The sequence below is a fragment of the Harpia harpyja genome, chromosome 3, assembly GCF_026419915.1.
Source record: "Harpia harpyja isolate bHarHar1 chromosome 3, bHarHar1 primary haplotype, whole genome shotgun sequence".
Lineage (NCBI taxonomy): Eukaryota > Metazoa > Chordata > Aves > Accipitriformes > Accipitridae > Harpia > Harpia harpyja.
In genome coordinates, this window is record NC_068942.1 from 2,134,881 (window position 1) to 2,157,869 (window position 22,989).

The 22,989-nt window shown below is 41.8% G+C and overlaps 1 protein-coding gene across 3 annotated transcripts in view; it reads right to left on the reverse strand.

The window, feature by feature from the left end:
• Window positions 1-22,389, reverse strand: part of TPD52L1 (TPD52 like 1) — a 61,522-nt gene extending 39,133 nt beyond the window's left edge. For 2 of the 3 annotated variants that reach the window (XM_052781162.1, XM_052781161.1), the window contains exons 1-2: window positions 22,281-22,389; window positions 276-391 (exon numbers count right to left, since the gene is read on the reverse strand). In XM_052781162.1, the coding sequence (XP_052637122.1) occupies window positions 276-391; window positions 22,281-22,299 (135 nt within the window). In that variant the 5' untranslated portion in view covers window positions 22,300-22,389. Of the gene's footprint in view, window positions 1-275; window positions 392-3,616; window positions 3,739-22,280 lie in introns of those variants that run through there. The other variant, XM_052781163.1, reaches the window with a different exon arrangement.
• Between the last annotated feature and the right edge of the window lie 600 nt (window positions 22,390-22,989).

The window sequence follows — 22,989 nt, forward strand, 5'->3', positions numbered from 1 at the left end:
CTTTCATTCCTTATAAAGGAAGGTTTATAAATAAAGACACATCTTGACTAAAATGGTAAGGTATATTTAACTTTCTCTCTACAATCATCAAGTAGAAGATACTGAATCTTCAAAAAATATCTAAGGAAATTAATTGCTTCACATTATTGTAGCCTAGAATAATTTTATTAAAAAGGAAGAGCATACGTTTATGATGTGTACTTCATCCTACAATTAATATCTTCCAGTTTAAGGAAGTAGAAACAGTAACACTCACAGAAATTCAAATTCATTACCTTGGCTAGTTCAATCTTTAACTCTTCTTTTTCTTCTTCAGAAATCATATTGCTGAAATCAACATCAGTGACCACATCTTCATCTGCTTCGTGCAAAGACTGGGTTTCCAACAGGCCTTAAAGTAAAGAGTTAAAAGGTCAAGACAACCATTATTATTTCAGCTACGATACAGACCTCCTCTAAAATCTAAGAATGACATAATATTCACCCACTAGGAAAAAAACAAAGAAAAACAAAACAAACTTTTCCTGCTAAAGGTCATTTGGATTCTGCTCCTCTTTGCTTCTGAAAAGCTACTGGAAGTATCAGATGGTAATGTCTGCACAGAAGCAATTTAATATGTGAAAGCACCACTTGTTCCCAGAAAGCAATCACCTTGGACCCCACTAGTCCTTGACAAGGCATTTCCTTGCTTCTAATAATACAGAAGAAAAAAAGGGGATAAAAAAAGAAGAAAGCAAGCTTTTTCTTCAAAACAAGAAAGCTGGTTAATGTGGATCACTGATGTGAATAGTGACAATAGTACACTGAGCAATATAGGAAGTATATTACGGAGCCAAGTTTGCTTTAAAAGTACCTCCGATTGCAGCAATTTGAGAACCTTACAGATGTACACAGTTTGCAGAAGCAAATGTCATACCTACTGTTTGAACCTTCTAAATGTTAGAGAAGAGCATACCTTGATCGCTCAATCTAAACCTGCGAAGGCTCAACAATTATGCTGGACCTCTAGTTACTTTCTTCTTCTGCACGTCCAAGATCAGGATCAGTATGTATGATAACCAAGATAAGCACATACATAAATGTTTGCAAGACCTGGGCCTGCCTGGTATAATATATACAGAGGAAACAAAATATATCCTATCTCCCAACCGTTCAGTAAAGAGAAGAATAATTGCTGGGGTTCCAACTATTAATAGCCCCTCATTCTTCATCGTCTGCAAAGAAAACAATGCAAAACATAACAGAAAACATTCTTGCTCCTTTGGAACTTGTTTTGAAGTTCTTGATCTGTTGTGGAAGAAAATTCTTCTCCAGGCCACATCTAGGACAGCACTTTTCCTGGTATTTCAGTCCTTCAGCAGGGTAATCGGCCATCTCAGCTAACTCCTGACATCTGTATTGTACTTAATACAGAAAAGAACAATTTCTTTCCCAGGTCCACAGAGGCCTGTATAGCCTATTACAAAAAGATTAGAATTTAACTTTGTTAAGTTTTGGCAGTAGGGAGTAGAGGTTACAAGCAGCAAGTTTGAAGTATTCAACAACCTGAAATTGCGTACTTTATATTTTCATGCAGAAAGCAAAACTCCCTCCAGCTTTCTGTCATTTCTTCCACCTAGAGTCCCCCAGTGTACCTGGATTTCCTCCTATTTAACAGAACAGAACTGATTTGATTCATACCATCAACTTCACTGCAGAGCACAATGTGGTGAACTCGGCCTTGTTAATTACAACCTCCCCTGAGTGGGAAGATAAAGAGCAGCAACACAGGTGCTGGACCCCACCTGGCACCATACCCAAGAATAGAGCACCGCCTTTAAGCACCAAACCTTTTAAAAAACATGAAAGCATATAGAAGTAGTTGCTACCCTAGCTATTACCCAAAAAGCAGCTTGCCAGGAAAACCTAGATTGCCAAAGCCACAACAAAAGAAAAGCACATTTATTCAGTGGGAATACTCCCAAATCACCTTTATTAACACCCCTCCATCTCTAAACACAATTGTTTGGTATTTGTTTGACGATTAATAGTGTTGCTATGGGAATCAGGCTAAACTTAGTCCCCACAGTCTTGAAAGCAGTCTCTTTTTTCATGGATGGAGGAGCAGCAGTACAGGGCAGCTCTTGGAAATGCTGGGAAGAATCTCAGGGGCAACAGGGTTAAGGATAAAAACCCTTAAGGAAACTCTTGGGGTAGATGTGAGATGAGGCGATCTTGGAGCAACTGATAGTTGAGCTAATAAGGAGGCAGATCTGTGCTCAAGGGACAGCATTGCTTCGGGATTGGCTAGGTAAAGAGGCCAGAATTGCTGGACAACAGTTAGATAGAGATGAAAGCCAACATGGGCCAAAATCACCAAAGATGACTGAGTAACACTTAACTAGACCCAATGGGCAAGTCCAAACTTCAAGACTGAACTGAAATTACAATCCCTTCCAAAATAGCACATGCATGTCAATCTTCTGCATGATCCTCTGCAACCCCATACAGTGCCAGTCCCAATTCTTATCTCTTGCTTCTCGTCTAAGTCTTCTAAAATCTAGTCTGATCCTTCAGTCTCCACTTTCTTGCTCAAGCCACTACCAGAGTCCTCCCTAACGGTCTTTGTCCCTCCACAAATGCTTCGCTTCAGTCAACCCACAGTTTGAGTCTGAACATCTCTCCACCATACCGTGGGCTGCAGTGTTCTTTCAGCCAGTCTCAGTTCTGAAACTTCCTCACATGAGCGCTATCACGAGCAACCTACATTCTCACTCTTTCCTTGCTGTTCTCAGTCTCTGTCTCTCCTTCATGATCCTTGTTTTTTCCAGCCCCACCTAGTAGCTCTCAGTCCTGGACTTCACCTTCTGCTGCCGTTCTACTCTGTTGAAGACAGCTTCACAGGTATCCTCTCACCATTTATGACTGACCACTTCAGTCCTGGACCAGGCCTATCAGCACAGGTAGGATGCTTCAGTTCTAGTGCTAGGTCATCCGAACTTCTCAGTCTCTTTTCCCCACTTGAGCAACAGAAACTGATTTCTTGAATCTGACCTGAAAATGTCTCTTCACCAGTGTCTGGGGCTACCCTCACAGACCACTTCTCCCATTTGCCTTAGTCTTTCAGCTTAGGAAAGGGAGGAATAAAAAACTGAACACCTTAGGAAGAAAACAGGCTTCCTGAGGCAGAAGATATCTCAACTTTTTCCATCTATTGAGCATGTAAACATAAAATTCTGTCCGTGTGATTCATACCCTAGAGAATTCAGCATCCACAATTTCAAGCAATTGCACAGCAAAGTGTGCGGGCAAGGTTCCCAAGATTTTGTTGTTCTTAGTCTTTTTTTTTTTTTTTTAAATTTATGTGCCTGTCCCTATTTCCCCTCTAATAACTGAGTTCTGTATTAGATTTCAAACAGAGTTAGAGGTCTCTTAAAACAAGTTCAATAAAACCAGTCAGTGGTAGAGAAGATTTAAAGTGATTTCACAGGCAGAGGGAATGCTAGATGAGCTCATCCTTATATGAGGTATCAGAGAAACCAAATAGGGAAGAAAGGTCATTCATAAAATCTGTTTCACAACAACAGAAAAAAACATCCTAAGTTTGTACCGCAGCATCCATTCCACCAAAGCACACCTTTTGTGAGGTTCCTATAGCACCTTACCCAGGAGTTGTTCAGCACAGCCTCAGGAGGAACTACAGTATTAACTTGATTCAAGGAAGTGAGCCAACCACAAGACACAAAACCATAGGAAATCAGGCTATCATCATTTTCCTACTCGTAAGACAACTTGTTAGTTTTGCAGTCTCCAAGGAGAACGGGAACCTGCAGCAGAATTCACACCAATATATGTAAGAATTGGTAATGATTTTGGTAGCAAAACAGCTCCTATTGCTAGTATTGCTGACCCCAAATATTCTCCCACCTTCTACTCCATGCGGAAAGCAGAGCCTCCTCTCAACCTTCCCTGTAGGGTCCTTTCAACTAGGGAGCCTGGAAAATATACCTTTCAGACATTGGTTATAGATGCACCAAGTACAGAAGCATAACAGAATACAAGAGCTCAGTGGGATTGCTGATATGTCTTGAATTAACCACATGAGTAATTCTTTAAGAGTCAAGGAACAAGGTAGGATCCTATTTAGTGTGTTTAATGTAGCTACACATTTTGGTAAACACTATCTAACAATTCATGAAAACACACACAAGGATGAGTTGATTCAGCTAAATGGTTATAGCTGAGTCCTAGAATCTAAGTATTTTTCTACACTATGTAGAAGAGTGCCAGATTTAGGCATCTAAAAGCCAGAATTTTAAGATAACACTGCATTTTTATACTTCACCATGTACATTCAATTCCAAGAATTGTGTACTTCACCCAGGAGGAAAGAAATCTGAACTTTAGCAATGCAGACATTCATCTGTGTGCATGTACGGACGTTCAGTTTATACATACAGTTCCTGCAGCTGAGCATGCAATACAGGTCTTCTTGTTTCACACTTCTTCCTTTGGGTGTAGAAGGAACTTAACTGGTTTCAATTCACCTGGAATTAAATATATCTACATAGTATATATCTATATAGATAACTATATATCTATACATAGTCAAAATGTATCTATAGTTATATAAATAATCTCTCAACTTCTCTCAGAAACTAAAATACAGAATGGCATTTTGATCAGATGTCCAAGGCAAACCTTTACTGCAGCATTGGAATATGATAGCTTTTACAGTGCACCTCAATTTCCATTTGCTGATCTCTATGCAAAACCCATCTTTTCCTTTAAATTTAGGCTATCTTAAATAATAGTATTCAAATTATCATTAGCGGCTTATTAAAATAAACTTGTTGGGAAGTTGTGAATCTGGTCAGGTAACATTTCAAAAATCTGTTTCCCCAATAGCTTACTGAAAGTATGGGGAAGCTGTAAAATTAATTTAAGTCATTCTTCCTCCTAACTTACAGGATTAGGGAAAATATTTATTACTTACTAACTCTCAGTTAAGGCTCCTTCTGACAAAATATAGGGAGCATAAAATTTCAAAGTGAAACGTTTCCCAGTGGTTAAATTAGTTTTCCATAAGAAGTGACAAATATATACCTGGTCAGAATCATTACTGCCAAATTACCAACTGGTTTTATGTGCAGGGAATCAAAGCAGTTTCACCTACATGCTCACAAAAGTAAAGACACTAAAAGAACCTAGTCTGCTAGGATTCATACCCCTGATTATTAAATTTAACTGACTTCACTGCACTGAGACTCACAGTAATTCTAGAACTGCGAGATATCTGATACTCCCCAGACCAATACATAATGATGCTTTAATCCTGCTAAATGAAAGTCAAGTTCTACATGGTCAATGACATTGCTAAAGCAGCAACAATAAGCACAGGGGTTATAATTAGGACATTATTATATTTGAAATGGAGCACAATATAGGTCAGCATCCACCAGCTCAAACTCAGACTACAGTTGCATCAGTACAAACTTGTTCTCTGCTAGTTAGCCGTGCCAAGTTTACACAGCTTATCAGCTCAGGCACACTGATAACATAACATACTGCTCTGGAGCCTTGAGCTAGGGACGTCTGCTTTGGACCACTGTATACCAGTTGCTCAGAGCTTGTGGGTATCTCTGCACTGTGCTACACTGCAAAGACATTTCTTGCAGTTACTGCTTTCTCTCTCTAGATACTGTCACCTCACATGCTTACAACTAGATTTTCTAGACCAAGGGGAGTACTGCGAGTCCTTAACGATGACAGAGCCGTCCTTTAAGGGCAGGTTTCCAAGGAGCAGCCTAGCACCCTCCAGTGCACTTTAAGGGATGTCATATCCTGGGCGGGCATTTTCCTCTCCTGCCCAGCTACGTAACCTGACAACACACAGGTAGTTGGTCTGGGAGAGACACTATTTTTGCCTAAAGATGCATAGATATTGGTTATGAGCCATGGAAGGTTCGGTCACTTTGAAAAGGGAGTTGTATAAGCAGCTGAGATGTTTTCAAGATTAACATAGAATCTTTGATAGCAGAAGAAAGAAAAAATAAAAAAGGGAAAAAAAAAAAAAAAAAGGTTGGTCTGAGGTTTCCAATACTCCTCCTTTTCCTGACTAGTATGTATGTGCTTCTTCATGGAGGAGTCACATTCAAGCTGCATTCCCTGCTCCTCTTACCTGCTCTTCCCAGAAACACTGAAGATCATGCCTTGTTTCTAGCTGTGGTCAAAACTGGAAAAACTGGAATTGTTCAGATGCACAGCTGCTATGATTTCAGAATTATACCAATATCCAGGTGTGGAATAGGATAATAACTTTCCACTCATTCAGAATAGCAATTTAGTTGTTGGGTGAGTGAATAGCTTCTGCTTCACTTCGTAGTATAGGTGCTGCAAGCTTCCCAGAATGAATTAGGAGCTTCATGCAACAGATTACCAGCCGTCACAAGAACCCATCGCACTGGGGCTGTCCTGTATCTCTTATGTCCTTACCAACAGCACAAAGTACAAGTTTTCCAAGTTTCATTCAAGCAGGCCACTAACAGGTAGGGACATGAGGATAGAGCCCGCACACCACTTACTAGCATCTATTTTCTTTTCCTTCTCCATCTTATCCAGATTAAGCCAATCGTGTTTCTCCTGAATTCCATTTCAGTCGCTGTGCCTGGTGCCCAGCAATTCCCTTGCACTGAAAAAGCACATAAGAGGCATCAACGGAGCAGAAGGCGTCTTAGAAGCTATTCCATGAACTTCCCATCGCTCATTCTCCCCTGTCAGCTGAGGAGTCCTCATTGCCTATTCCCTTCTCTCCACTTCTTCCAGTTGCAATCAAGCCCAGTCCAGAAGCTCAATCAAGACTTAGTTCTGGGATATACAATCACAGGACTCTGCCCAGAGACAGATGCAAGACCCAGCCCACCTCCCTCATTATCTCTTCCAGACAGCCCCTCTTCTTGTGGCCTAAGATTGTTGGGGACAAGATCTGAAGGTCCCTATGGCCTCCTACAACCTTATATTCCTACAACAAATTACACTAAGAATATACTCATGTATAACTCATTTATTCTCCACAAACAGGCAGACTAGTGATTGTCTGGACGTATGTTACTTCAAAAGAAAAAAAAAAAGCCCACATAAAGTATGGGAAAGAATATAGTAGGTATAAATCAGTGCAAAGAGCTGTTTGGCTTTTACTTTAAAGAAAGCTTTAGTACTTACTGTCACATATAATTAGATAAAATATGCAGGAATCATTAAAAGTATGGGATTATCACTAATTAGGAACTGCAAGTCATACAGAAGGATCCAACTCAAAATGATTGAGCAGACAACCCTTTGTATTAGGATATTTATACAGAAAAAGTAGGAGTTGGATAACTGGGGGAACATGTTTAACGTGATCTTCTGAAAGATTCATACGACAAGATAATACAACAACTGTACAAGGAGTTACAGTATGCTGAAACATTTCATGGGCATTTTTGAGTTTTCTCCCAAAGTTCATGGTAGTTGTGGCTAAGACTAGTAACCCATATTCTGCAGCCTGCTGTTGTCCTGGTTTCGACTGGGATAGAGTTAATTTTCTTCTTTGTAGCTGGTACAGTGTGTTTTGGATTTAGTGTGAGAATAAAGTTGATAACACACTGATGTTTTAGTTGTTGCTAAGTAGCACTTATCCTAAATTAAGGATTTTTCAGTTTCCCATGCTCTGCCAGCAAGCAAGTGCACAAGAAGTTGGGAGGGAGCAGGGCCAGGACAGCTGACCCGAACTAGCCAAAGGGATATTCCATACCATCAAATATCATGCTCAGTATATAAACTGGGGGGAATTGGCTGGGAGGGGCGGATCACTGCTCAGGCATCAGTCAGAGGGTCGTGGGCAATTGCACTGTGCATCACTTGTCTTTTCTTGGGTTTTATTTCTTTTTTTAAATTATTTTATTACATTCCTTTTCGTTACTATTATTATTATATTTTCTTATTACTAGTAGTATTATATTTTACTTTAGTTATTAAATCGTTCTTATCTCAACTCACGAGTTTTACTTTTTTTTTTTTCCCGATTCTCCTCCCCATCCCACTGGGAGGGGGGGAGTGAGCGAGCAGCTGCGTGGTGCCTAGTTGCTGGCTGGACTTTAACCATGACAGCTGTCAAATCTGATTTAATACTAGAAACTATTTCAGCATTGATCTGTACCTGTGCATATGTTTGCTACCAGAATTGTAGGTATGACAAATTAAATAAGGCCCTTAGAAGCTACAGAATCTGTAACTATTCCACGAAATTTACATTAACCAACAATACAATGATAAAAACCAGGACAGATTTTTAGACTTATTCAGGTATCTGAAAATTAACTGGATGAATGTGTTTTAATTAGTGCTTTTTTAATGTATTTTCTCCATATTCATCTCAGACCCATGTTCTAGAGTATTACATATCAGGCTAATTCTTGTATGTTGACCATGTTAAAAAAAACAAAAAAAACAAAAAAACAAACCTCCCCACACCAAACCCAACAAAAAAAAAAAAAGCCCACACTATAGGCAGTGATGTCTGTTGAATTAACCATAATGACAGCAAAATTAAAGGCAAGAACACCAAATTTCTGCTCATGTACATTTTCTGATGTTCATTTCAGGGAAATATATAGATGATCCTTTATTCTAACAAAACAGTTAAGAATTGAAGCCCTTTTACTGCTCTGGTTTTTTTTGTTTCCCAACCAATTAAAAATAGCATACCTACTTTGTTATCTAGTATTCATATCAAATAGTGAGAAAACATCCTCTAATTATATAACCCTCCTAGTAAGCAAAATGACATTACAGCTTGTTTTGCCATGTCATTATAGTGTAGCTAACAGCACAGCAAGGTATGCAGAAGAACTGTTTCTTACTTGGAATACTTTACTTTAAACTTGGAAAACACTTGTTTACAAATTTAAATTGCAATTAAGTCTTCAAAGGGATGAAACGGTAAGTAGAACAAAGGAACTGTCCAGACATTGCATTAGTGTCTTTGATCTTCTTTATAATGTATTCTTAATGCCACATATAGAGATTAAGGGGGAGAAAGGGGGACTAGAAGCATGTACAGTAAATAACTAAATTGATCAGAAAAACTATTAAAATTGCAAGGATTTCCAGTACCATTTTTTCCACTCTGAAGTTATTATGGGAGGATCTAAACAGGAAAATATGCTTTCATTTAATTCACCTAGAAAACAAACTACTTGAAGGAAGATCTTCCCTTCTGTGTTTGGCTCTAACTGTGGACAAGTCTTGACTGTGAACTGCTTGAGCCTAACCATTACCATACAGTCTGCCTCCCTCCAAGAGGACTTAGAGCTCAGAATAGAAGGAAGATTGATTTTAAAGCTATGATTGGAAAATAAACCCAGAGGCTGGGCTCACCTTGGTTCAGAGAGGGAAGAACTCAAGACGCATGGGTCATGTAAATCAAAAGCGTAAACATTAAACAAAACTTTCTGAAACCATGGGGGCTCAATCTTCCTTTTTCTCTGAGTATGCTCTGTGGAAGAGAGATATGGATGGGCAAGTGCCTTCATTTCCTCTCTCCACTGGGCTTTGGGTTAGGGGTGGTGTCAAGGAGAGGGAGGGAGTACAGCTTTTGGGTGTTCGAGAGCTCTAGGACGTAGTCTGCCATCTAAGAATAAATGTCTCCAGTCATCCTGGAGCAGCTCATTACAGACCTTACTAAGGCTTTCCACTCCATCTCTTCACCCCTGCAAAAGCAGGCATTAATAAATCTATCCATAGCTATGAGATAGATTGGCAGGTTTCCAAACAAAGGAACGCTTTTATTTGAAGCTCCTGGATAAACAGCCAGTTGTAGTGTGATAATTCTTTTCTCTGTTTTAGTAAAGTAAAAAGAAATTAATCATACATTGAGGATCTCACTCTGTTGTTTTTCCCCCAGAAGCCATTGACACAGCTGCCAATCTGTGCCAGGGAAAAGAGACAATCTATACACAAATTACTGCCAGAAAACAGACTCCACAGCTCAACCACTGCACGGAGAAGCCATACACATTGGTAAGGAGTTTGATAACCATCCCAAAGACAGAAGTGCAATGGATAAAAGTGAGAATAGCTATCGTGGTAAAAAAATATATATCACTTACTAAAAGTAGGTACCAAGCTTCAACCTGAGAACTGATCTTCCAAACAAAATAATTATCTGAAACGTCCAGAAATGCAAGGCATGATCTTATGCATTTTATCCAACAGCTAGCTCTCTTTGTACAAAATAATAATCCTGCCTGCCTGGGGAAGACAAGGGTGACATTGCTTTCTAAGCTGTAGCTATGGAAATACAAAGCAATTGTTGTGAAATGTAACAGTTTAAAGACAGCAGATGCTTCTTTCTATTATGTCAATACTGAAAGTAATGATGGTATTGTACCACTTACTGTGCACTCTATTGATCATTCTGCACAACTTTCTGTGAGGTCAAGGGTAAGAAAAAGATGCCACAAGTGGAAGGGTTATCATCTCTTTTTCTTTCTTTAGGCAGAACGGGGTGGGGGGGAGATGAAGTCATGATGGAATAATGGGGAATGAGAAAGTGGATGACACTGAGTCACAAAAGAGACTTGTTCTCTACAAATAAGGTACTCTAGAAACTAACGGACTGCATAAAACAAATGAAGGAATAAAGCATATGTAATCAGACTAAAGAAAAAGCAATGTAGGGGAAGATAAGAGCTATGACATGGAAATGCTGGCAGTCGAGGTAGAAGTTGTCAGTCACATTTCTTAAACCCACCCTTTCATACTAAAAATACACTAAGGTACATTTTTCTAATCTCAGAATAGACAGGCACCTTGGGTCCCATCCTCAGCTGGTAGAAGTGACTGTGATCCCATCAATTGTATAATTAAGCTCACACATCTGCTTCACTGAATCAAAATCACTGAAAGTTAATGGCAGGATTTAATAACCTTTCTCTCCTAAAAAAGGATCAGTTTATCGTAGTTTTCTAAAGCCAGGTGCAAAAGAGTATCACTAGATAGCAATCTAACTGCAGTATAATTGAACTCACAAGCCTCCTCAATTAACTTCCAACAAAGTATCTGTGCTGCAAGAAGTGCTAAAATTATATTTTTTTAATTAAAAAATAAATTCTTCACGTAGCTATAATTTGTATCCTTTACATCACAACACACATAACTAACAAGATCTTCATAAGTCTAATTTAAAAATGAGCGCCAGCAGGTTGCTTGCTTTCCCCACACCCCCATACAGCTATTACAACATGTAAGGCAGATGTGTCACTTTTGATCCCGTAAACTTACTAGGCAAAATACACAGGAAGCAATTGTAACTGGGTACACGATGGATTCTTTATTCTCTTCCAGCTCAAATTCATTATTCCCGTTGCTTCAATAGATTAAATGTCTCAGCATTGTTATATATACTAAAATACACATTTAGGAATGCTGAGAGAGAAGGGACAAATTATCCTCCCTTATATGTGCTCAATCTCTCACGTTGGGAGAGTAAAGATTACAGTTTTTAAGGACCAGGACTGTCTTTTTGCATACTGCTTAGCACAAAACGTCCACTATCTGTGACTAAGCTTTGTAGGCAGAATCATAATTATAAATTAGCAACAATAAATCACTCACTAAATTGGCATAAAGGCACAGTTCCTGTCCCCAGAGTTTTTCTTAAGTGTTTATGTTAGACTATGGAAGAGCCACCAAGAGGAGGCAGTGAATCAACATGCTCCTCAGAGCAGACATGTCTTGTGTCCTGTCCCGCCCCCCCCCCATTTTTTAAGCACCACCTGCTTCAGTTTGCAATACCCCTTCACCCCTTCGTAATTAAGACTAGCTACTTTGCACCAGTGCACTTTTGCCTTCCTAAGGGGAGTCATCTAACAGCGTAGACTTCCTCTAGGCTTCCCTGAACAAACTTGACCTACTCTTGGTCATCTACCTGCAACGCAATTGCATCCCCATTTAAAGCCACTAAAAATAAAGCTCATTTATATGAATATTATTTGAAAACAAATCCATTTTACCAGAAACAAAGGCCACGTATTCCCTTGCACAGGCCCTTTGTTTAAGATAAAACAAATTTTTATTTGTTAAAACAAATACTCCAAATATATTGAAAAGCAGCTCTAATTTATGCCACCTCATTTCTTGGAAATGCACTTCCTTGTAGCTAGGCAGTCATTGCTGCGGTGGGTTGCTCTGATAAACCTGGAATTTGGAGTTAGCGTGACACTAATTCTCTGGACACAGGCCACACAAAATACTTCTCAATCAGAATAGCACCATCGAGCTGGGCCCGTTCAATCCAAGGTTTCATTTGTTTTTCCTCCAGGTTTTTTTGCCAGCACCCTGAACTGTGAAATGAGATATTTATTATTCTGTTCTTAATGTTAAGCTCCATGTTAAGGCCTTCAGAGTTTTTGGCACCGTTAATTTCGCAGCTTTGCCCACTCAGTGGTCTGTAGCATGCCATTACAAAGAAATGTGTTTGCTTAGTGAGGCTGTGGGTGGAGACATCTGGGGTTTAGGGCCCTAGATATCTGTGAAGTTCCCATGGAAACAGGTTTCTTGGCCTTTCCTTCTGTTGGGTAGGGTTTGAAGACAGGAGGCATGCCTCTGCAGTTGGCCCGAGTTACACAAATGACCGTATCGCAGGAGGGGAAGCTATTTATCAGACCAGGAGACAGAGACTGGCACTTCCAGCCACACTGTACTGTCTCAGTCTTTAAGGTCCCTGATTTAGCCTCATACACCAGCCAAAACAGCAGCCGTCACAGAGTATGTTTTTTCCTCCTTGAAGATAAGCCCTGAACCACAGAGGGTCAGCTTCTCTGACACCTGCTCTGGCTGGCAGGAGAAGGAAGTTTGGTGGGAGAAGGAAGAGGTTTAGGCATGTGGCACGAGTTGCTGCACCCTCAAGGTTCCATTAGATCACACTCAGTGGCAAGAACATCACTCAAACCTCCACCCTATTCCATACAGATCACCCAGCCTGTCATCATGCCTATTGTAACTTCAGTGCCTTGAGAGGGTCTCAGAAGAGGACACAAGACAGTCCTTGTCTTCTCTTAGCTCTTCTACTACCTTACATAAGATTTTTCTTATGTATGTTGTTGCAGGATGGACATAACACAATGTACTTATCTGAAATAAACCAGTATTCCAATGCATCTCTGCTAACAACTTCCATTCACATCTTCATCCCTCTTCAACTTGTTAAAATCTCATTCTCTCTTACCCTTCCCCTGTTTTTGATTCCCATGTGCAGCACGTAACTATGACTAGAATACTGCTGCTCCCCTTTCAGGACGTGTTCATGCTGCATATTTCTGTGCAGACCTGGACACAACCGAGCAGCTTTCTAATTCTGGATCTAGGTCTAAATCTAGTTCTTGTCTTTGAACATCTCTCAAATGGGTACAAACTATTATCCTTACATATTCTTCTTTACTCCTTGTGCTTAATGCAGACACCAGATATATTGCTCACTATCTATGCCTCTCTATTTTTTGAAGCAATTTAAAGCCACAAGGGGAGACATATTTTTTCCTCTACCTGTAGTATTTGACTTCCAGTTTACTGACAAAATCTGCTATTTAACTCTGAAAGACCTTATTTAAATCCTCAAAACCACATTGTGATTCAGTTTATATGAATGGCATTATTCAGCAGCCGCCTTTTTTTTTTTTTATTAGTCAGGCTGTTCAAGTAATTGTTCCTTCTTCACCATCATCTCTTCTTTGCTACCAAAGCTTCCGCACCATCTGACCCACAACACAAATGAAGGATTCACTCTTGCAAGACCACATGGCTTCATATGCACGTAACAGTGTACAGCACTGGTTAGATAGTTTAATTACATGGCAAACATCATTCTCCTTGATTATGACTTTGATTCCTTCCTCCCACAATAATAAGTTAATAGCTGCCATCTGCCTATTAAAGTACTTTGAGAAGAAGATAATCTTCTGTTCCCAGCATAATTGCCCCTCTAACTCTGTAATGTACATACATTTTACTTGTCTCTAAGGAAAATCTGGTTGTGTTTAAATACAACTATCTCTGATCACTTTTTAATGAAAATTTAGCATGCACCAACCCCGCAGAGAAAGAACATAAAGCATTTGAGGCCTTCAGAAGATATTCTATTAAACACATTCACTCCACATCATTCTCTAAAAACCTGTCAGCGTTTCCTAAAGTGACCTATCTGTGATCTACTCAGTGGAGTTAAGAACATGTTAATTGAAGTATGAAACATAGAAAAAGGAATTAGAGAAGCACCTAAAATGCCTGGGCCAACATCAGCATGACAACTTACTACTAAATTCACCTAAAGCACAATGAAAACAATTATTCCAAGGAAACTCTGCACAAGTATTTTAAAATTTTAAGATGATTATGAGCAACCTTTTCGTAACCACAAACCTGCACCACCTTAGCTCCACCCAGATGGCAAGGCAATTTCTTGGTGAGGAAACTGGTGAAAAGAGAACACCTGAACAAACAGATGAACACAGAAAAACCTGTTTACTGAAGAGGTAAACATCGAAAGCATCAGCTCCCTTCAGCCACCATTTATAAATATTGACAGAATATAAATCATACAGCCTTTTAAATCCATACCACATATAGTTTTTAATCATGCTTTCCATACTTTACTTACAATTTATAAATTAGTAACTTTAATTATTAGGCAATTATTAAATACAACTTTGAAGTATGACACAGGTACTAAAGAAAGACAACTTATATATTTGGATGGCTAAAGAGGAAGTGTATTTCACAAATTAAAGCAAAACCCAGCCAGAAATCAGACTGTACAAATGGAAAGAAAAAAACAGAAAGAATGGTTCTCAAAAGAGGAAGAAATAGTTTGGGCAGGATCTGGTCCCTTGGGGCCTGGGAAAGCAAATAACTTCACTGACCAACAAACAAAAGTAGTCCTTTCAGCGAGAAAGTACATGAAAATGAACTGCACTGTCTGCTACAAAAATATTTTGTGCAAACACTTTTTACTGGGAAAACCAACTATTTATCTATAGGCACTTCATGCTTGCATGAATATCAAAAATGTTTTCAGAGTGTAATTTTATATATCTCTCTGCCAAAAGCACCACTAGAGCCCTAGTTCCTGTGTCATACTAAACGCTAATCTTGAGTTTGCATTTTGAGGAATCTACCAGCTTCTCCAAACTCCCTGGATTCTCCTTCAGTGACTAGAAATGCAAAGATATAAAAATTGACCAAGAACTGGATCCCTGACTACATTGTTCCTAAGCATCTGAAAGCCTGTTAGGTGGACAACAGACTAAAGGGAGAAGTTACTGTATCTGGCCACAGGATACACACATGTAACCATGACTTTTTCCTTATTTCTGTAAACCTGTCTTTATAAATTTTACTGCTGTATTATTCTTATTTGGTTGTTGTAAAAGCCCTGGCTTTCAGCTATGAAAATGAGATGTCTTTCAGGAACCAGCCTTACATAAGAAAACTTCGTGACAGAGCGTGGAGAGAATATCAAAACTCCTAGTATTTTATGCTACTATTTGCAGTGGAACCTTTCTTGTCTGCTTGGGGATCCAATAGTGGATCCTTTGCTTTACCATGCCATTAACCCCATGCCACTAATATAAACACAATGCTGGAATAAGTGAAAAAGCGAAAAAGAATTAAAAAGTTCAAGAAATGTTGCACAGAAGTAATTAGCAAGAACAGCCTTTTAGAAGCCCTTTTTATTATCTAGAGAGTTTAAGTCCTACAAGCACAGAAAAGGTAAAATGTGCCAAGCAGAAGAGGGAAAACAGAAGACTCCGTGTAACACCTTTATCATCATGGTAAGATGGTACTGGAGGCAGCATCACTTCACGCACGTCACGTTCTTGCATTTGTTTTACACTCTCAGATAAGAACATCTGCAGAAAGATCCTCACTGCTGACATTCTACTTCTTTTTACAAAGTGAAAGAGCGAGGGAATGAGAGACAGCACAAGAGAAAGAAAAGAAGATTTAGTGCTAAAGTGCAATACAAACACTTGCTAGATGACTGAGTCTTTTACAGTTATCCACCTGCAACACTTAACCATGCCACGGATGCATAAGTGTAATGATGATAGCCGAGTCAGCTATTATAATATGATTTTGATCCATGGATCTCAAAGGTGGCTAAGCAGCATTACCTCTGTCCTAGAGAATCAAACAAATCGACTAATACACATAAGGTTTTGGAGAAGGTCAGTGTGACATCTGATACTAGAATCCAGATTTGTCAGTCCCCTCTCACCATTTCTCGTACATGATGGGTTTAGAGAATGCAGCAGCCAAAATGCCCAGCTTAGAGAGCAACAATATGACCAAAGCAGACTACAGTTCTAAAATTTGGCATTGCAACTGTGCATTTCTATGAGATACAAATAAAACCAGATAAAACTAGCCTGCCCAGATCTCATACTTATATATTACCCCAAGAGGTATTTTCTGATCATAAGAAAGATCTAATTTTACCCTTGAAACACTTTCTGAAACAAAGGCTGACCACAGTCTTTCTAAACCCCAATTCCAGAATTACGCTAAAACAAGCTACTAAACAATATCTAAATTTCTAAATACCACCACACAGAACATACTTCAACCCCTCTGCAATCTTCTGCCAAGCTTGTGCCACATCCTTGACCTTCAAGCAGCACATGGCCTAAGCAAAGCACCTCAGAAGTTCCATGCATTTCTGTACTGTACTGCACAAGTCAGTGAGGCACATCAGAACAGCATCAGCAGACTTGTCTTTCCACTAGTGCCCTGGAGAACACTGACAGAGAGCAGACTCAGACTATACTTGTGCTGCTTCACAGTAGGACTCATACCTGCAGTCCTGTGCATATAAGAAGACACAGGAGAAAAAAATAGAGCAAGAATTTAAACACGTTTTAGGGTTTGATGTATTTGGTTTTGCATGTTCTGCCTTTTTCTATCTTCATGGTTGTAAAACTGGCAAAGTTACAATGCCTTATAAGACTGGCCCTAGATTTTAGAGGATTTCCTCTTTTATATTTCTTTTCCAAATCCCACTGTATTTTATTCTCGGTTCTCATGTGTAGCATGAAACCACTCAAATTTTTTCAGCCTCAGCAAACTGAATTTCATCCTGTGACATCCTGTCATAAAGCTGAAAACAGTACAGGTTCAAAAGGGTAAAACAGAAGCACTGCATTAGATTTCAGACATTTATTTGCTTAAAATCCGATATACCAAATAACTCCTTCCATGCATGTATTTTCCCTCCTTTTAGTCTAAAAAGGATGAAAGAGCAATTATCTCCAGCTCTGTGCACTCTTGTTAAATATTTAAGAATCCTATTATAAATTACAACCCTACCGTTTTCACTTGACCTCATCTTCATGTGATCTTATTAATACAGCAGCTGAGACTTCCATCATGCAGTCAAATACGCAGGTTATCGCTGGCTGGTTCAAGTACCCCAATATTCTCCTGACCCTTTGCGAAGCCCAATCTCCTGCTTTCCGTAGCAGGGCAATGGTGAGCTCCAGAGGGCCGTAAGGAGACAGCACAACCCCCAGGTTAACTAGAGTGAACCATGAAGCCTCAGGAGCACGTATGGCCAGGCACTTTCCTTGCAAAGATAGGTGGGGAATGTAAATGCACTTCTCACAACGGAAGGAACTAGCAGCTGCTGCTGGACAAGAAAACTAAGGTTCCCCTTGCCTCATCCTTCCCATTTTATCACGTGTATCAACACTGACCAACCTGTGTGCTGGTGCGCTTACCTGAGTAGAGGGATTTTCTTCTCATAGACCAGTTACACTAAATCAGCCCCAAGCCACTAGTTTTGCTCTGCCCTTAGAGGAAAGGTGAACACAGAACAAAACAGTCAGTACTCCTTGGTAAAAGCCACCAACCCCAAACACGAGGCTGGGGAAGATGCTGCCCTCTCCAGCAAGACTGTGCTTTGGTGTGATGGCCACAGCACTGCTGGTGCAGTGAAGCAACATCTCTGTATGGTCCTTATCCCCACCTTCCCACCGTGAGACTGACTCTCTATCCAGATTCATACCTGTATTAGTAACCACATAAGTAGCTACTGAGGAGAAAGAGGGAGCGAGAATGCTGACCAAGCTACCAATGCCCTGTTTTGGCGAGTCTTGTACACCGTATCACAGGTAACGCAAGACCTCCTCACCACTGCCTCCCACCATGGGAGACCTCAGACCATCTGACTGTGAGATGACGGGTGCCACTGGGGCAGGGAGAGGGCCGCTGGGCTAATGCTGTGACTTCTAATGATTTTCTTCTGATCATAAGCTCCAGCCAAATGGCACGTGCCCAGGTGCTGCCTCTCTGCTCTGTAACCTCACGTGCCAGACGCGACTGGCCTGAGGATCACAGATGGAGCACGTCAGCTGCACACAGTAAAGCAGAGCAGTGCTGCAGGCCTGCGAGACACAGGCCTCGAGGAGTCGCCCAACATCTGAATTAATTACAGCTCTCACTACCATACTTTACAGGTGGATGCATAGCCACGGCAAGCTATTATGGCTACAACACACAACTAGCAGAGGATGCAGAACATCTGTCAGGAACGGCTGTAAGAAGGATTGCTAGGACGGGAAGATGCTTCAAAAACCCTTTCAGAGGCTAGAAGTGCAAGAAGCTGGTTGAGCTCCCTGGGTAAGTAAAAGGGCAAAGAGCAGAACCAAAGAGCACGACAAAGCTTTATCAGGGTAAGAATCAAGACAGGATACGACAGAGAAAGAAGGAGGTACGATTATAGCTGGATAGAAGAAAAAGGGGAGGATTAATTGCAAAAGGAGAGAGACGTATTAAAAGCAAAGCTCCAGTGTTAAAAGTCACACGGGATTCTCAGGTGAGAGACAGATGAAGACATCCGTAGTACTGTCATTCTTAGAGGACATTCACAGTTTTAAACTAGAAAGCAGGGCTACGCAGGATAGTTAGTTAATCTGGACCTGGAATAGAATGAGTATCATGAGAGGCAAATACACAGTTCCGATTTTCCTGTCTTTCAGGGAGAAACATTGTTCTTCAGACTTCCAAACTTTTCACTTTAAAAATGACTGACAGCCATAGGAAGGAAAACAAATATGCCCTTAGGGAATTTTTAGCACTTGTGTTGCCAGGATCAGCTAGCTCTGGGACCATTATGAGGAAAAAGTGATCAAAGATAAAAGCACCCAGAGGCTTAAAGATACAATTTATGTAAAGTACAATTTATGATTTTCATTACACGTATGAATTTGTTTACAGGGAACATATGGTTATTTCTTTAGGAAATAATTTTAACATTAATTACTATTACTCTCTGTCTGGTAGACTGTCTCATCTAGTTAGCATGAATGCTGCAAGACATTCAATATACTTAAGTATAACACTAATTCCATTTCAGTCCATGAACTCTCTCTACTGCTTTAAGATAAATATCAGAGCATTTAACTTTCACAGTCTTTGGGGTATGGACAAATGTTACATCGTCCCTTGAACCACACAGAAACTCCTGATCTTAGCTGTGACCTCTGTGCGGTACCTTGACACGGTTGCACGTAATAACACTTTTTTTTTTTTTGTTCACAGTTGCATTAAGATTTATAAGGTTGATTCATGCTGCTGTGTAAAAATGCTGACAAAAATTATTTTCCTGCTCTGAAGAAATCTACATTTCGTACTTTCATGTGTCTATTTCTTGAAATTGATCTACTCAGACAGAGCCTCCCTTCAGGACAACATAAAATGGCACAAACCACGCAATTATGTAGAAAATTCCTTTTGAAGAAAATCTTTAAAGTGTTAAATATGAGAAATTTGACAGTGCTTTCAAATTTATAGCTTTTACTTGTCTTTTCAATTGGAATGCAAACCCCCAGCAGAGCACACTGCAACAAAACCGTTTGGGCTTCATTTCTCTGTGGGCATCTAGAGGTTCCTTAGAAGCAATTCATAAACTCATTAAAATGTGTACCCATTTCTCCTGCTGCTTAAGCAGATACTTGAAGTGGTGGGTTTTTTTCCAAGTAAATTGCTACTGTTTTGTTACTAACCTCCTATAACTATGCTCTGCAAATTGCAGAGTAGGATTGAAGGCCAGTGCTTAGATGTACTTCACTAAATTCAACTGCATTAGACACATACAGGTTAAATTCTTTTTGCCAGCAAGGCTCCATAACTGCAGTAGCATGCACTGAATTAAGTCTAGAAAGAGAGAGGACATTTTGGAATAAAGGTTTTCTGGCATGCAAATACCTACCGCAAAAATCTTAGCTTGTACTGCTACTGTATCAAAGATAGATATTTTTTTTTTAAGTTATGTGAGACTGTTCTGAGAAACTCTAGAAATAAAGCACACAGGTGAGAAATGTAAGAAAAAAGTGACTTAAGAATTGAGTATAGCCTTGAAAAGTCCCATATTTGTCTGTCAACAAGTTTACAATAAAAAAAAAAACAAAACCAAAAAAGAAAAAGCTCCTGAGCTCCTGCATTGTATGCAGAAAAATGAAGGGCTAAAAATCCCTAATTAGATAAAATTAAGCAATACAAAATGTTTTTATATTCTCTCACTAGCCAATAGATATTCATCCAGAAGAAGAATTTATTAAAGACCTGTGGCAGTAACAGAGTTGCTGACCAAAACATACATTAGCAAAACACATTTATTGGCTTGAATTTTTAACATGTACTAAGAACATATTTACTCATCTTACTAGTCTGGGAAGGTAAAAAACTCACGTGCACATATACCGCTATCTGGCTAATTAGAATCAGATACTGTTTTCCATCAGTTCTACAAAACAATAAACGATCAGATCCTTCACCATATGAAGCTCCTGTTTAAAAAGCAGGAGCTCCCACGGTAGTATCTGTACAGGTGTATTTGGAAAATTAGTTTAAATAACAGTCTTGCGCTATGATCTTAATATTCACTTTTAAAAACCCCAGGAAGTGAGCCACAGATCTATTTTGCCAATCAGCTTCAGCCGTGTATCCATTAGGATAGCACACACACCACGCTTTTGCCAGAAAGGCTTTCTCCTTCACAAGCATCACGAGCTCAAGTCTCCCACTGTACTCCTTTACGTACAACCGTATTTGCAATCAACATTCGCCTCTTTTATGTGTATTTGTTTAAGACAGTTTTTAACTATTCTGGAAGGCTGTTTTGCCAGTTAATTTCGACGAGCATATGTCTCCCCCTTACTTCATCTCCCTATATTACAGATGACATAAAATGGTTTCTAAACATTCTGCTTTCGCGGAAATATTTGTACCACCTGCTTAGTACTGTTGGCTTAAGGACGAGTGCGGCGAACTCATAAGGTCCTTCAGAAAAGAGAAGCGAGACCGTAAAGGTGAGCAAGATCCGTGTACGCTAAATACCTTAGGCTGACTCAGACATCACCTCAACCTTGCACGAGAAGTTTCCGCTGTTCTCTGGAGGCTAATTAACTTTACCCAGGGGGAGATAGGAACAGCTAGCTTAATCGTAACTGTTGCAACAGAACACGTTCGCCTTACATCAACGAGAGCCGTGTTTGCAGAGCTGCGGGAAGGCTTTAGCGCATCCGATGCCGCAGCTGGCCTCAGGGGAGGGCTCTGCTGCTAGTCCGGCGGTGGGGTCCCGCAGGCACCCCGAGAGGAGGGCGTCCATTTCGGCAGGCACCGGCACCGGCACCGGCACCGTCCCGCCCGCCCTGCCGGAGGCAGAGGCGGGCACCTGAGGGGCCGGCCGGCCGCGGCTCTGCCGGGCAGGACGCTCCACACAAAACCGCTTCCAACAGCCGACGACCCCCTCCCCTCCAGACCCTCACCGAGACTGAACTTCACGCCAAGTTGTCCTCCCGCTACTCGACCGGGAAACGCTTAAAACCAGCAGAAGGAGAAAACGGACGTCACCATCCCACCCGTGTGGTAAAACAAGGAGAGCCGAAGGCAGCCCGGGTCGGGATGGAGGACGGGGCGCGCACGCCGAGGACGCTCCGCGGGCCGGGCCGGGCCACGCCGCGATCCCCGGTGGAGCCCGTGGCCGCGACCGCCAGCGGGGTACCTCAGCCCACGCTCCTCTCACCGACCCCCCCCCCCCCCCCCTCGCCGGAGGGGTAGCGGGCGGTTCCCCGGGCCGCGGCTCGCCCTCAGGCTCTCTCCACCCGCGGGGCACCGTCCCCCGCGCGGGCTCGGCCCTTCCCGAGGCGGGGAAGGCGGCAACCCCCGGCGACGGACGGGACCCCCATCCCGACGAGACTCACCCTGTGCCTGCGGCTCCATGGCGTGGGGTTAGGGGGGGGGGGGGCTCTGCCGGCGCAGACCCGAGGCTGTGGCGGCGCGGACCGCCGGCGCCAGGCTGAGGCTGCCGCTGCCGCTCCCTTCCCCCGCGCCGCGCCGCGGCAGGCGGGCGGGGAACGACGGCGCCACCTGCCGGCCAGGCGCGGGCAGCGCCGCTCACCTGGGGCCGGCCTCGCCTCAGCGGCGGGGCCGGTGCTGGTGAGGGGCGGCGGGGCCCCCGCGGCGATGAGCCCCGGGCGGGGAGGGGACGACGACGACGACGACGACGGCGAAGAAGAGCCCTGCGGAGGGGCAGAGAGCCGCCCGACCTGCTGCGCTTTCACCCTCGGGGAGACGGGCCTCTCCCTGCGGCCTCCCGCGGGCGGGCTGAGCACCCTCCTTGTAGCGGCTGCGGGCCCCGCTGGGTTAGTGCCCTTCCCCTGCCTGCTGGCTGGCTGCGCGGTCTCCTGCTCCTTCTAGTGTCAAAATCTAACCTTAAATATTGGACTCGGAGGCAAGAGTACCAGCAAAGCTTCCAGCTTAAGGGTCAAAAGGAGCAAAGGTAGGAAGCATGACCTCCCCGCAGGTGTCCCAAGGACAAACCGCGCATCGACAATCCTCTCCCACAGCCTCTGCCCCTTTCCCCGGGCCGAGCCCTCGGCTCTGGAGCTGGCCCTCGCCAGCACCCCGTTT